The 13117-nt window shown below is 45.6% G+C and overlaps 1 protein-coding gene and 1 non-coding gene across 34 annotated transcripts in view; one reads left to right on the forward strand and one right to left on the reverse strand.

Moving 5' to 3' along the window:
* The window catches only part of CLASP1 (cytoplasmic linker associated protein 1), a 132460-nt gene that overhangs the window by 23620 nt on the left and 95723 nt on the right, over positions 1-13117 (forward strand). For 31 of the 33 annotated variants that reach the window (XM_015868740.2, XM_015868742.2, XM_015868751.2 and 28 more), the window contains exons 3-8: positions 2312-2390; positions 2539-2642; positions 3081-3172; positions 3261-3336; positions 5234-5331; positions 6091-6158. In XM_015868740.2, coding sequence (XP_015724226.1) covers positions 2312-2390; positions 2539-2642; positions 3081-3172; positions 3261-3336; positions 5234-5331; positions 6091-6158 — 517 coding nt within the window. Of the gene's footprint in view, positions 1-2311; positions 2391-2538; positions 2643-3080; positions 3173-3260; positions 3337-5233; positions 5332-6090; positions 6159-9914; positions 10062-10140; positions 10233-13117 lie in introns of those variants that run through there. The other 2 variants (XM_015868764.2, XM_032445791.1) reach the window with 2 other exon arrangements.
* On the reverse strand, positions 1762-1878 carry LOC116653712. The gene has a single exon (XR_004308098.1). It is a non-coding gene; the product is annotated as a U4atac minor spliceosomal RNA (small nuclear RNA).

Here is a 13117-nt window from a genome sequence, read left to right on the forward strand (position 1 = left end):
GCTGGCACAGCCCCAGCACTGCAGGCAGATGTATATGGAATAGCCAAACAACACTCCTTCCAACATACAGATGGGACTGCTAGATCTCACCATGACAAGTTTATGGTAGTAATAATGCTCTGCAGTTCCAGATGAGGATATGAAAGCTCTTGAAAAACATCAGTTTATATTTCCCCCATCCTGCCAGGTTGCTCTTAACTCTGTGTTACAGGAGGAAATAGATGAAGGGCACAGAGACATGACCGTGGTTGGGTTCCCTCCTTAATCAGTCGATGTCATTCTTTGTGTGTTAGACTTAGCAGCTGAGGAGCACGGCTTTTCTTACAGTGCCTCTACAGAAGAAAAAGCTGCTGTTGGATCTCTAAATCAGCAGTGTTATCAGGAAAGCATTTTATGTGTGTTGGCACTATCTTTGGGCATTGCCTTATCTGAACTCCTGTTTCTCTAAGTGCTGTTTCTGAGCCTGACAGAGCTGCTATCTGTGAAACTCAACCTCCTCTTCTCAGTGCCGCATACTGCAAGGAGCTGGCAGGCTGCAGCCTCCTTCCTGAGCCAGGCTGCTGTGACACAGACTGATAGAGAGGAGCAGTAATTGGAGCCTATCGCTGTGTGCGGCTTTGAACTTTTTACTTTTATCAGATGTTGTCAAGTTAAACAAAACCTCCCAGGTAAATAAACCAAAAGCGCTGTGCCTTTTCATTACACACACACACACACTACATGCACTCAAAGACACGCTGCCTGCTCCATGTCTTTAGTAGCTGGTACCTACAGAAAACTAGAAATCCAAGATTGTCATGGATTGGATCCCAGAGCTTGGAGCCTTGGGGAACTACAAAGAGTTGTCTGTTATGTGCTTCTGTGCCTACAGAGGGATTAAAACAAATCTGTTTCACAATCTGCCAGCAAAGCCTTGGTGTTGGTGACAGAGGAGCTCATTAAATCCATTCATAAATGGACAGGGCTGCTTCTTGCTAGAATGCATAGAACTGTTTCTAGTCTTAATGCATGTTTTAAATCACTGGCAGTGGATGTTAAGGCTGCTGGACCCTGACCCAGCTATTGCCAGGCTGCTGGCGTGGGGGACAGTGCTGTAGTGGTGGGCATCCAGCAGGGCTGCAGGAAGGCAAGCTAACTCCTTCCAGGTACCGAATAGCTGCCCTGTGTTGATGACCATCACCTACTTCAGTCCTGGAATATCAGCTGTATTGGATGGTGTGGGATATTACCTGTACGCAAGTGGATTTTCCAGATAGCTTGTTAGAAAAGCTGCAAGTCCATAACTGAGTTGTGGTGTTGGGTGCACGTGTTCTGCTCCAGAGCTGTTCTGCAGGCACCTGCTGCTCTGGTGCCCTGGTGAGGAGCCTTGCCCCTGCCTTTGGGATCCTGACCGCATGCTGTGCACCGCAGTGGCCCAGGGCTGTGCCCTAATGTAGATGCACTATGCTTTGCTATTCTGTCATAGAATTGAGTGTCTGTTGGAAGCAATGCAAAGGCTGTTTGCAGTCTGAGGGAGGAAAACAGATGTTGTGTTGTGGTGTGGGAGCTCAGCAGCGCTTCAGCTGTTGCTCCACATCTCGCATGACAGCCAAAAAGGCAAAGGACAGACTCAGGTCAGTGGGAGCTGAAGAGAGCTGAGCTCGTTGTTCTTGCAGTACAGAACGCGGCTGTCGCCGTGCATGTGCACGGTGTGTGATGCAGTAGCACGTGGCGGTGCAGCCGCGCTGTATGGTTACACACCGGGCTGTGGCTCCGGTGCTTGGTTCCAAAAATTGCGCCCCGCAGGCAGCGGGCGCTGGTTGTGTTGCCGAGCTGTCAGCAGTGCCGCTCTCACCACGCGTTCATCGAGCGGCCGCGCAACCCCAAGATAAGGACGGTTGGCGGCGGCTGCCGCGCGCCCGCGCTAAGCACGAGCCGACCTTGCCACAGCTCAGGGTGAGGGGACGCGCGCACCCGGCGCTACTCGCTCTGCCCACCGGCTCGGGAGCGCGCTCCGCGGGCTGCGAACACACCGGACCGCGCTTATGGCCCTTATTGGCCCCGTTGGAAGGCGTTCTGTCGGACGGAGCGGCGATACCCAGCGTGCTCCGCGCCAACGGCTGATTTGCATAGGGGGCGGGGCGGAGAGCGCCCCCTGCCGGCATCAGCGAGCTCTCCCTGTTTGCGGTCTGTACGCGTGCTGCACACACGCTACACGTGTACAACGGGTGGGGTTTATACCGCAGTTCTGTGACACTGTGAAGCAAAGCCCGTGGAATCTGCATCCTGCCTGGCCCTCAGCCTCATGCTGACACCTGTCCTCTGCTTCCAGGTGGTGCTGCTGGGGATCGACATCATCTCCGCGCTGGTGTCCCGCCTGCAGGACCGCTTCAAGGCCCAGATTGGCACAGGTAAGGGCTGTGTGTCATGCTGCCTTTCCCCTGTGTCCCACCCGTGGCACACTTAGTGATGTCTCAACCCCCATGAACAGCAGAGGGGCTGTGCGGCTGTGGTGGTTTCCTTCTGAGAGATCTGGATGTTGCTGTTCTCTTTCTGCAGTGCTGCCCAGCTTGCTGGATAGGCTGGGGGACTCCAAGGACTCTGTGCGGGAGCAGGATCAGACCTTGCTGCTGAAAATCATGGAACAGGCTGCTAATCCTCAGGTGTGCTGCACAGCCCTGTGTGGTGTGTGAGAGGAGCTGTGTGAAGCGGAGCTGCTTGAGTTGTTATTGATGTCCTGGTGCTCTGTCTGGGTGTTAACTTTTCCTCACTCTCTTCTATCAAAGGGTGTTCTCCTGTGTCCATCTCTAAAGCCCTAATCTCCCTATGCCTCTGTTATGGATGATTCATGTTATGTGAGAATGCTATTGGATGGGTGGGTGGTCAGAGCCTGCATGGGAGTGTGTGAATGTTGCTTGGATCCATCAAGGGGCAGTCAGTGTAGTTGTTCTGGGTGCTGGAAGGCTCTTGCTTTGTACAGCGCATGTTATTTTAGTTCATGGCAAGTTACTATGAATTCAGCAAAGAACTAGTTATACTTAAAGGTTTTTTTTTACTGCTCCTGTTTTCTGTCTTACTTTTTTTTTTTCTATGTCCCACAGTACGTGTGGGATAGGATGTTAGGAGGATTCAAACACAAGAATTTCCGGACAAGAGAAGGGATCTGTCTCTGCCTTATTGCAACACTCAATGCGTAAGTCAGAACCTCCTCCAAATCTAAGTTACGCTTGCAGACTTGCTTTGTTGTTCACACCAGTGCCCTTTTTGTTCTTTATTCTCAGATCTGGAGCTCAGAGTTTAACGCTGAGTAAGATAGTGCCACATATATGTAACTTACTTGGAGATCCAAACAGCCAGGTAAGATTTTGCTGTGAGTTGCTTCTGAAAGTAGTGTTGAGTGCCATTGTCAGTAGGTGGGGCTCTGTGTTCTGGCTGATAAATTAGCTGACAAACGCGCTGCTGTTGGTGAATGGTGCTTATGAAAAGCTCTTGGTTGCTTTTGAGTGGCTCAGAGTTGAAGTATGCCTGCTGTAGCATCAGAAGTTCAACAGAACAGCAAAAATCTGCAGGTTATATGGAACAGAGCAGAAACCTCTGTGGGAAGAGAGCTACTCCTGTACCTTACTGAGTGCAGGGGAAGCTGCAGGGCTCAGTGAAGCATCTGTGTACCTTCAGATAAGAACCAGTCTGGGCAGGGAGGGCAAACAGGACCAGACTGACAGCCTGGCCGTGTGCACTGCCAGAGCTTGTATGGGAAGGTTCTGAACAAGGGGCAGAGGGAAGATAAGTTGTATAAGAAACTGACATCAGCAGTACATACTGCAATAAGTATATGTTGCTTCTACTATGTGCTTTCTATCCTGATTTGGAAGATGCAGTTGTCCTTCTCTTGTCTGCCATCTTTGTTACAATTTTAACATATTAAGTTGGGGTTGCCCCAGTTCTATTGCATGGGAGAGAGCTCTCTTGCCAAGGAGAGCTTGTAACCTAGTCTGAAATTGGATGTGAGCAAAGCTGGTGAGAGGAGAAGGGGGGGGTGGTGGTGAGGAAGCAGAGTTGAGATGGATGTTATGTAGTGCAGGCACCTACAGGTTCTGAATATTGCAGATCTCCATCCAGCATGGGTAGTGCTCATGATCCAGGTTTAGAGTGGGAATGTAGCTGGAGGGCAAGTGTGAGGTGGACAACTGGGGAATGGGTTTGTACTGGCTCTGGAGCCTCCCCTTGCTAAAGAAGAGGGCCAAGTAGGAAGCAGCTTCTCCTGCTGCTTTCACCAGTGCAGGGAGGATAAACTGGTTCCTTCTCAAAGGTTTCTAAGGAAGTGTAAGGTTCAGGGTCCTCCCTGTTCCCGAGATGTGACTGAGCAAACTTACTTCGAGAGGATGCTGGGTTCAGGATGCTGAGTTGCTGCTGCACAGAGGCGTTGTGCCCCTTGCATCAGTGAGCTCGTTGCAGAAACCAGAAAGCTGGTGAGGGGACTGAAATATGTTCCCTCCCTGCTGCCTTTCATGTGCCTGGCACAGCCCAATCTCAGCTCCCAGTGGGAAATGAGATGAGTCAAGAGATCAGCCTCTTAGGGACCTGCTCCACCTCATTGCACAAAGTTCATGCCTGAGCTGGTCACACACCAGTCTGACAGCAGCGTATGTTCTGAGCTCTGGGACATCAGGGCCATTTGCTCGGTCAGTGCTGCCCTCTCTTGGTGAAACATGATGGAGAAACAAAGATCTCCATCAAGTGTGGTATTTTCTCCCTTTTGTTGTGGATATCAGAAGCTGTTTTGTTATTGCCCTTTTCACAAGGAATGGTGTTCAGGTTTTATTGGTTTTAGTTAATACCGTTCTTAACAGCTTATGGAACTCAGTGAGCATCTGCTGTAATTACTATTTAAATAACTATTTTCTGAAAAATAAAACTGAGCAGTAAAGCTTTCTTATGAGTTTTCCCAGTCCTGCAAGCACAGCTTTGATCAGCTTCATGCAGCCCTGTGATCCTTCCAGGTTTTCTGTGGCTGGATGTGTTTGGGGCTGTTGCTGCTATGGACAGAGCAGCAGAAGAGCTGCTTGTTGGGTGCTCACAGCCCCTGGCTGCCGTGGGTGGTGTGTGGCCTTGCAGCCCACAGTGACCGATTATACACTGCATATAGTGGCAGCTGTTGTTGCTGAGAAATACTCAAATTTCTTTCTCCAAGGTAGGGCAGGGATTTATTTATTTAAACTGTAGATGATTGACTTCTCTCACATTTCTCCTTCAGGTTCGAGATGCAGCAATAAACAGCCTTGTGGAAATTTACAGACATGTTGGTGAACGTGTAAGGGCTGATCTCAGTAAAAAAGGGTTACCCCAATCTCGGTACGTTGAAAATGGCTTTTGTATTTTAACTGTTTGGGGGTTCTTTTTATTTTCTTCTTTCCTTTACGAGGCTTCACATGCTTCATGATTGAACCTCTTCCTGGGGTCAGAGTTCTTCCATCCTACATGCACTTAGTATCTAGAATGCAGGACAGAGCGTAATTAGACCTGAGGATGGCATAGATGTCAGTGTGAGTGCACAGGGGGAGCATGGGGGGAGGCTGTTTCAGAGGCACACAGATGGAAGGAATGCTGCTGTCTCTTGTTTTCCAGTGGAAACATCTGCTGCAGCGTGGCCTCGAGGAGTGTGCTCTCTAGGAAGGAATAATGAGATGCTGTAAAGATCTTATGCTCCACTGGGCCTGTGACATGCTTAGGAAAGAAATGTCAGGGCCAAGCAAGAGTGTTGTGCAAAGTTTGCATTTTATTTTTCTATTCTGCAAATTGTTAAAAATAGGCAAAGTAATCGTGAACTGGAGATGTATTTACAACGAGATCTGCCATGTCTTCGGTAGTGTTGTATTTCCAGTCATATTTCTTTCATTTTTGTGGTATTCCTCTTCTGTTTTTTATCAGCCATTGCATGTTGTGATTTGATTTTTCTGAATTTTACAGTAACTCCCCCCTCCCTTGATGTTTCTGATAGTGTTCCCAATGCCCCGAGTTGGCATGAAATTTGTCCTGTAGCATCTTGAATTAGAAAGGCTCCTAAAGATTAAATTCAACTATTGATTGCGGATTTATTTCTTTGACTTCCAGATTGAATGTAATTTTCACAAAATTTGATGAGGTCCAAAAATCTGGAACCATGATCCAGAGCTCGAGTGGTGAGTAGAAATCCCTGTGTTCTTTTTGGCATCTTCACTAGTTTTCTATTGGTGAGACATTCAAATGGATGCAAAACTGCTAAGAGTATGAATGATAACTCAGGAACGTCCATTCACATCTGCAGACATTACAAGTTCTCGCATCCCTTATACCTTCACAAGTTTTTGTTTCTAACTTTCCCATCCGCCCTTACAACTTTCCTAACCACCTTTACATGTCAACAAAGCATTCTACAAACACTTTTCAACTGTCCATGCAGGCACGTATCCAATCAGAGCTGTGAGACCCTTCTTCTCCTTGCAGAGGTGTCCTTGGTTCTCATGCTGTTTATCTTGCTCCACAGCTGCTGCTCTGAACAGCTTTTCTTGTATTCCCACAGTGCTTGATGTTCACGTTGCTTGGGAATTGTATTTTGCAGTTTCTTAGTTCATTTCTTTTGGATGTGAGTGACTGGTAAAAGGTCAGAGCTCTCAACAGAGCTTTATTCTGTTTTTCTTGTCTGAGACTTGGATTTTGCTTGCTTTTAAGCAAGAGCCTGTTGCTGCTTTTCATGTACCGCTTACTTTTAGAAATGTTTTTGAGTGAATTTCTGGTTCAGAGGAGGGAATTGATCGTTCTGCCAAGAGCTGGGTAAAGCAGAGGTGAAAAACAGGAGTTCAGTGCTACAGGGGCCTCTCAGATTTGTGCTCTCTGCAAAGCTGAGAGCAGGAGAGATCGTGTCTTCATTCTTTTCCACAGCTGTCTTGGAAGCCAAGAGAGCAGAGGTCTCTGCTCTTTTACAACAGGGGAAAATACATGTTTTCATTCCTAAGATGCCCTTCTTCTTGCCATGCTCATTTTTAAAGTACAGCAGACTTTAATTTGATGTGTTGTACTGTGTAGATTGCTGTTCTTTGGAGCTCGAGGAGGTGGGCAGTGAGCTTTGTGGTGAGGTGTGTTGCTGTGGTATCATTTTAAATAATGTGCTGGGTTGATGACTGAGGGTGGGGTTTTTGTTGGGTTTATTCTCCAGGAGGAGGGAAGAGATTTGGGAGCTGACTGTGGCATTAGCTAAATTAAAGTTTACATGGGGTTTTTCTAACCCAAATGAAAGTGTTCTTTGTTGAAAATCTTATGTCACAACTGATAAGAGTGTTAATACGAGATAGGTGAGATGTGTGGAAAAAATGAACTTTAGTGAAGAGTGAGAGACTGAGGTTAATTGAGACTTGCAGTGCAAGTTTTAGCTGTGCAGTTATTAGCTATTATGCAGTTATAGTGCAGATATGCACAATCCTGAATAGTATCAGAGCCACTGCTTGCTAACTGTTGGCTTTAGAGATGGTTCTGGTCCCCAGCCTGCTGACCATCCCAGCACACACTGTGGTGTGATTCATAACAGGCAATACAGTAAACTGGTGTTATGTCTGTAAAGCTCATGTTAGTGCCTCTCTGTAGCTAGATGGTGCAATTTCTAGCTCTATACAGGCTGCATAAGCCTCCCAGAGGTTTGGGAAGGCAGATGAACAAACGTTAGTGCAGATTTCAGTTCTGTAAGCATCTGTCAGCACAATATGGCATTGCAGAAGGTGCATCTGCTTGCTCTAGATTTTCTGCCTTGGATGGCTCCCACATCTTAGGTGGGACAGGGGCTGGTGCTGCTGGCAGAGAACAGTCAGTGGAACAGACCTGCCTGACAGTGAGCACATTTAGTCTCAGATTCCACCTTAGGGTAAGGGCTTTATGTTGGTCGGGGTTGAGGCGTGCCTCTGAAATGGTAAAACTAGCTGAGGTTGTATCTGATTACTAGATTCTGTAACCAGATTACTAACAAAGTGTCAGTCTAACTGTGTGATCTCGCCTGTGAGTACATGGAATCTGTACTTGTTGGGTAGGGCAGAGCAGGATGGAGTGAAGGCAGTAGTGGTGACTAGCAGTTGCCAGACCTGACTTCTTGCAGAACAGGAGCAGGTTGGGATGGCAAGAATTGTTTCTGAGGTGATGAAAGATGCCATAGTAAGTTGTCACTGGAGAATTACAATTAAAACTGATTTTCTAGCTCTGAAATTCGGTTGTGATAAGCTTTCTGGACTGCTCCCAGTGATGGGTGGGATGGGTGCAGGTGCTGATCTGTCTTAACTCATGCTTCCTGAGACACAGATTCCCAGGTGAACAAAAATTGATTCACCTTTACTAGTAAAGGTCCTTAAAAGAGCAGGTCACGTTCTGATCCCATGTATAAGTAGTGAATCATCTCTAATCAGAATATGAGTTTTGTTACACACAAAATATTAATTGTTTTCAGACATTTATTTACCATTCTGTGCCTTGAATTGCTAGTGCTGCTTTGAGTTTATCTTGAATAGTTTATTTTGGATTTGTTGGGTTTTTTTTTGCTAGATCTTGTTTTCACTGTTTGGTAACAATACAGGAATCAAATGAGCAGCGGGGTGGGGGAGGTTTGCATCAGTGTTTCATCAAGGCAGGGAAGCTTTGGTATGCTGAAGTATTGCTTGTTGCTAGGCTACCAGAGGACCTTTCTGTCTAGAATATGAAGTTAAAATCCATGCTGGGTTTCTCAGTGATGCTTAGTGCATCTCTGTTTTGTTATTTGGCATGTAATTAGTCAGCCTCTCCAAGCAAAAATTACAGTTTTTCCTCCTTGAAGCTTTCAGCAGGCTAATTATTTTTTGTGTAACTGCTATTGCTAATTATGCCTTATTCCCCTGGGACAAATACGTTTTCAGCATGAAAGAGCCAATAATTGCCTGCTAGTCTGCTGCTGTCTTCATGTGGCATTGCACCATGATTTGTAATTGGCTGTGATATGGAGAGGGGCTGCTGGACATAAACAGTTTCACTTATGCAAGAAATCCATGCAGCACAGGTTTCCTTAGCCTCATGTCTGGAAGGACCTGTGCATAAAGCTTGTCTTTTCTCTGTGGGTTTGAATGTCCTGGTATGTTTATGCAGAGTAAGGTGAGAGGAGGATGCGGTTTTAGTAGTTGCTTGGTTTTGTGAGAGTTGTAAGAGTAATTGGATTAAAACAGTGTGAAATAGCAAAGGTGATTCCAGCTGCCCAAAGTCTGTGAAGAAGAAATACAGAACTACTTCTGTATTTGAGGCACTGTTTAAGATAAATGAGCTGTATGTTGAGCTTGGTCTGTTCCTTGGTTGGTGATGAAGCTGACGGCTCAGAGGCAATGAGCTGAAAATGAGTGATTCTGGATTCCCATGTTATGCTGATAGTAAACCTAGGCACTGGATGCTGTTTTCCTGTTGTTTATAAGGAGAAAACTAACCTACATATGTGGGATGTTGCCATGTGTCTGTGGGTGGGATATGATTTGTCAGCAGCACCAGAATTAGACTGGGAGGTGTGGCTATGATAACACGGGTTTAGAACTGACACTGTGCTGAAGCTGTGTGCATTTGTGCAAAGAAATTTTCCATTATGAGTTATTCTCTTTGGATGTTGTTTTCACATTGAAACAGAAAACAAAAATGTATAAAAAAAGCAAGGAAATGCTCCTTCACGTGCACGGGGATTGGGAAAATGATACAGTGATTTTTGAATCAGTGTTGTTGGCTACTTGTAGAGGATAGAAATGGGCCAGACTTCCTCTGTTTCTTTTCTATTACACAGCATTGTAAATAAGCGTGTTACTGCCCTCTACATTTTAAACCCTTACATTTAAAGCAGAGTGATGTGAGCTAACAGGCAGAGGAGGACAAGCTGTGTTCAGCTGAGTGCAGAGCAGGCTTTTATTTTGGAGGAGGGGTGGCAATCTGCTCGGTCATAGGGAGAAGTCGTTTGGGAGGTGGAGAGTTTGCTGGTGGGTAAGTTACGGAGACACACACTGCAGGGCTCAGAGCTCTTCCCAGCAGCTTGGGAACACTGCAGATAATGACTACAGGCAAAGGTAAGTGCTACTGAACGTACCAGGGGCTGGTGGGTGTATTTGTTAGCCTCTTAATATTCTCCTGTTAATTTTCTTAGTAATACTATGAAGATATTGAGGCAGCTCACAGTAAAAGTGAGACTTCAACAAATAGCCTGCAAGCATCTGTAGCACGATGACATCGAGTTCAGGGTAAGCTGCTATGAAATACTATAAATGATTGATCAGCTTGACAGGGGTGAAGGGAAAGCATGTGTTCATAAGGACACAGAACACATTGTGACAGGGGTGAAGGGGAGCTGTTTTCAGGCTGCTTTGTGATGTTTTCGAGTTGTCACTAAGGCATTTGATCGTTGGCTTTTGCAATATCGGTTGGGAAGTTTATTTAATTTGCAGCTCCTTCTGAGGTAACACTGAATTGTAGTGCCAAGAACGTGCTGAGTTGAGGTACCACCATCTTTCTCTGGGTTTGTTTTAGCTGCGTTTCTGTGACAGGCAGTCTGTGGAAGTCAGAGAGGCAGGAGGGAACCAGGGGAAATGGAAAGGCAGCGGAGCTCTGGATCTAGGCACTTGTGACAGATTAATTTATAGGGTAGAAGTATATATTGCGTTTATTTTTGGTACATCAGAACCCAGTGCCTCTTTGCTTTGAGAGGAACTCTTTCTATTAGCCATTTGTGCAAAAGCTGGATCCTTTTTCTTCCTTTTTCTCCATTCATCGTACTGGCATCCTGTTGAAATGCCTATTGCACTGTGTGGATTCAGCAGATGAAATTTAGGAAGTTTGAGAGGGTCAGTACTTGAATTGCGTGGATGCTGGGTGTGTTGATATTTACCTTCTCAAGAGCTACTGTCACTACAATCCAGTATCAATAGCAAAATTGGGATGTATTACCAGAGCCTATTAGCAATAGGATGCCTCATGCATGTGCATGCATCACTTTGAGTGTAGCACTGATGTAAGCCAGGCTTTCAGTTCTCAATGATTCTCAAAGAGGCAGGAGTACAAATTACTCATATATCCTAAAAGAAGGTTGGCATCAGGAGTGAAGCTGGTTGGATTTGTTTGTATTTTACATGCTTTGGCTTCAATGCGTGTTGGGGAAACACGGGAAAGTATTTCACTGAGCAGAATGATGGTATCGCTTGCTTTCTGCAACCAGGGCGAGGGGTGCAGAAGTGTTTTTGATGCAGATAACTTTGCATGATGTCCATGAATAATTTAGCCTCCTCCAAAAGCAGCTGAGCAGTGTTGCCTTACTCTTTTTTTTTTTTCCTCTTTTCCTTTCTCATGTTTTGATTCTGCAGCTCAGCCTTGAATATTGGATGCTTGAAAGTAGTCTCCTGATAGTTCTTATAAGCTGATGTGCTGGGCTGTTTTTGTACAGAATCAGTGTTCCAGTTAGAAGTAAATTGCTGTCCTTAATCAGCAGCCTCAGCTGCCATAAGCTGCTTGGAGGAGATGAAATTTCTTGTACCTCTTGTGTAGCAACTTATTCATTTGATGAGATTTGTTTTTGGGTTAAGCATGTAACAAGTTAACTGAGATTGACTGCTGCAACCATCAGCTTCTGAAGAGGACAGCTTTCACCCCAAGGTAACTGGTGAGCCTACAGGGTAGGATTTTAATAGCAGTTAGAGCACAAGATGGGTCCCTGCATGACGAAGATCAGCCTTGCCCTTGTGGATGAACATGGTGTTTATAATGTACCCACAGCAGCTGCTGCTCCCATAAGCATGAGATTTTAATCAAGTATTCCAGTATCCAAACTAAAGAGAGCATGCTTGTTTATTAAAGAACTTTAAAGAATGCTTTTGCAAGCTTAAGGGTAGCCTTAAATCTTGTCATTTTGCATATTCAAATAATTGATCTTATCTTAGACTAGATTGATTATGCTATTGAGTGCCTTTCTGAGACATAGACATACTAGTACAGATAGTGTATCTGTCTGGCTTTAACATACAGCTGTAGAACAAGTCACTGCAGTTACAGCCCTGTAAGTCAGGGGCACGAAGAGGTCGTTTTCTCTAAGCACAGGCACTGGTTTGTTACTCCAGTATGAAGTACAGTTAACATGTTGTCTGTACTTGGCCCTGTCCTAGCATTACAGTACGTTCTTCCTTTGTTATGTTTGCTGCTCAGATATAGTGATGTGAAATAGAGCAAAACCCAACTGTGATGAGTGAGTGTCCTATTTTTGTAGCGTAGCATTAAGACAGCAAATACTGTGTAATGACTGGGTTTCTTTTGCCCTCTGAGGGATTTAATTCTGCCTTGCTGCTCTGACAGAGGAATCCTTCTGTTGCATTGTGCAAAGCAGTTTGAATCTTTAATTTTTTTTTTATTCCTCTGAAGCCCGAGACTATGGACAGCCCTGAATAATCTGTTTGGTTTACGTGTACATGCAGCCTGCAGGGAGCTCACTGCAGCCAAAGCCTTGAGAAGGAATGCTGATGACTCTTTCATTGCAGTTGGCCTTCGTAGTGAAGCCAGGTGAACCTAAGGACACACAGTGCACTGTAGATGTAAACTTCTGCATTCACTATGTGGTGTCACCTGAATGGAAAAACTTACAGTGGTTGGATTTCCAGCCCAGCTTATTTTCCTCACAGAGCTGGCCCACCTTTCTTCAGCGCTGTAATGAATACCAGTAGGTGCTCAGAAGGAGGTGCCTGGTACAGATGCAGATTCCACTGCTCGGGTCCAACAAATATGAAACATGATGGGATTTCTCTGGAGGCCAGGCTGAATGGTGATTTGACAGCATTGAGCTTTTATGTGCAGACACAGGAAAGACCATCTGACACTTGTTTCTTTACTGCAGATCTGTTCTTTGATGTTAACAGAGCTGACTGAGTTTTTAGTGTGAAATGAACAATGCGCTTTGTAAAACACTACTTGACGGTGTTGTAATAGCTTTGTGTGTGGTAGGCATGACTGTATCAGGTCTTAGGGAGGGAAGAGTCACACCTTTGTGTATGAAATGGTGTTGACATGACTTTTCCTCGTGTTTCCTTTCTGCAGCTGTCCCACTTAATGAGATTGTACTCCATGGCTGTGATGGGGGGGGGGGGGG

This window comes from Coturnix japonica, chromosome 7, assembly GCF_001577835.2.
Source record: "Coturnix japonica isolate 7356 chromosome 7, Coturnix japonica 2.1, whole genome shotgun sequence".
NCBI classification, from domain to species: domain Eukaryota; kingdom Metazoa; phylum Chordata; class Aves; order Galliformes; family Phasianidae; genus Coturnix; species Coturnix japonica.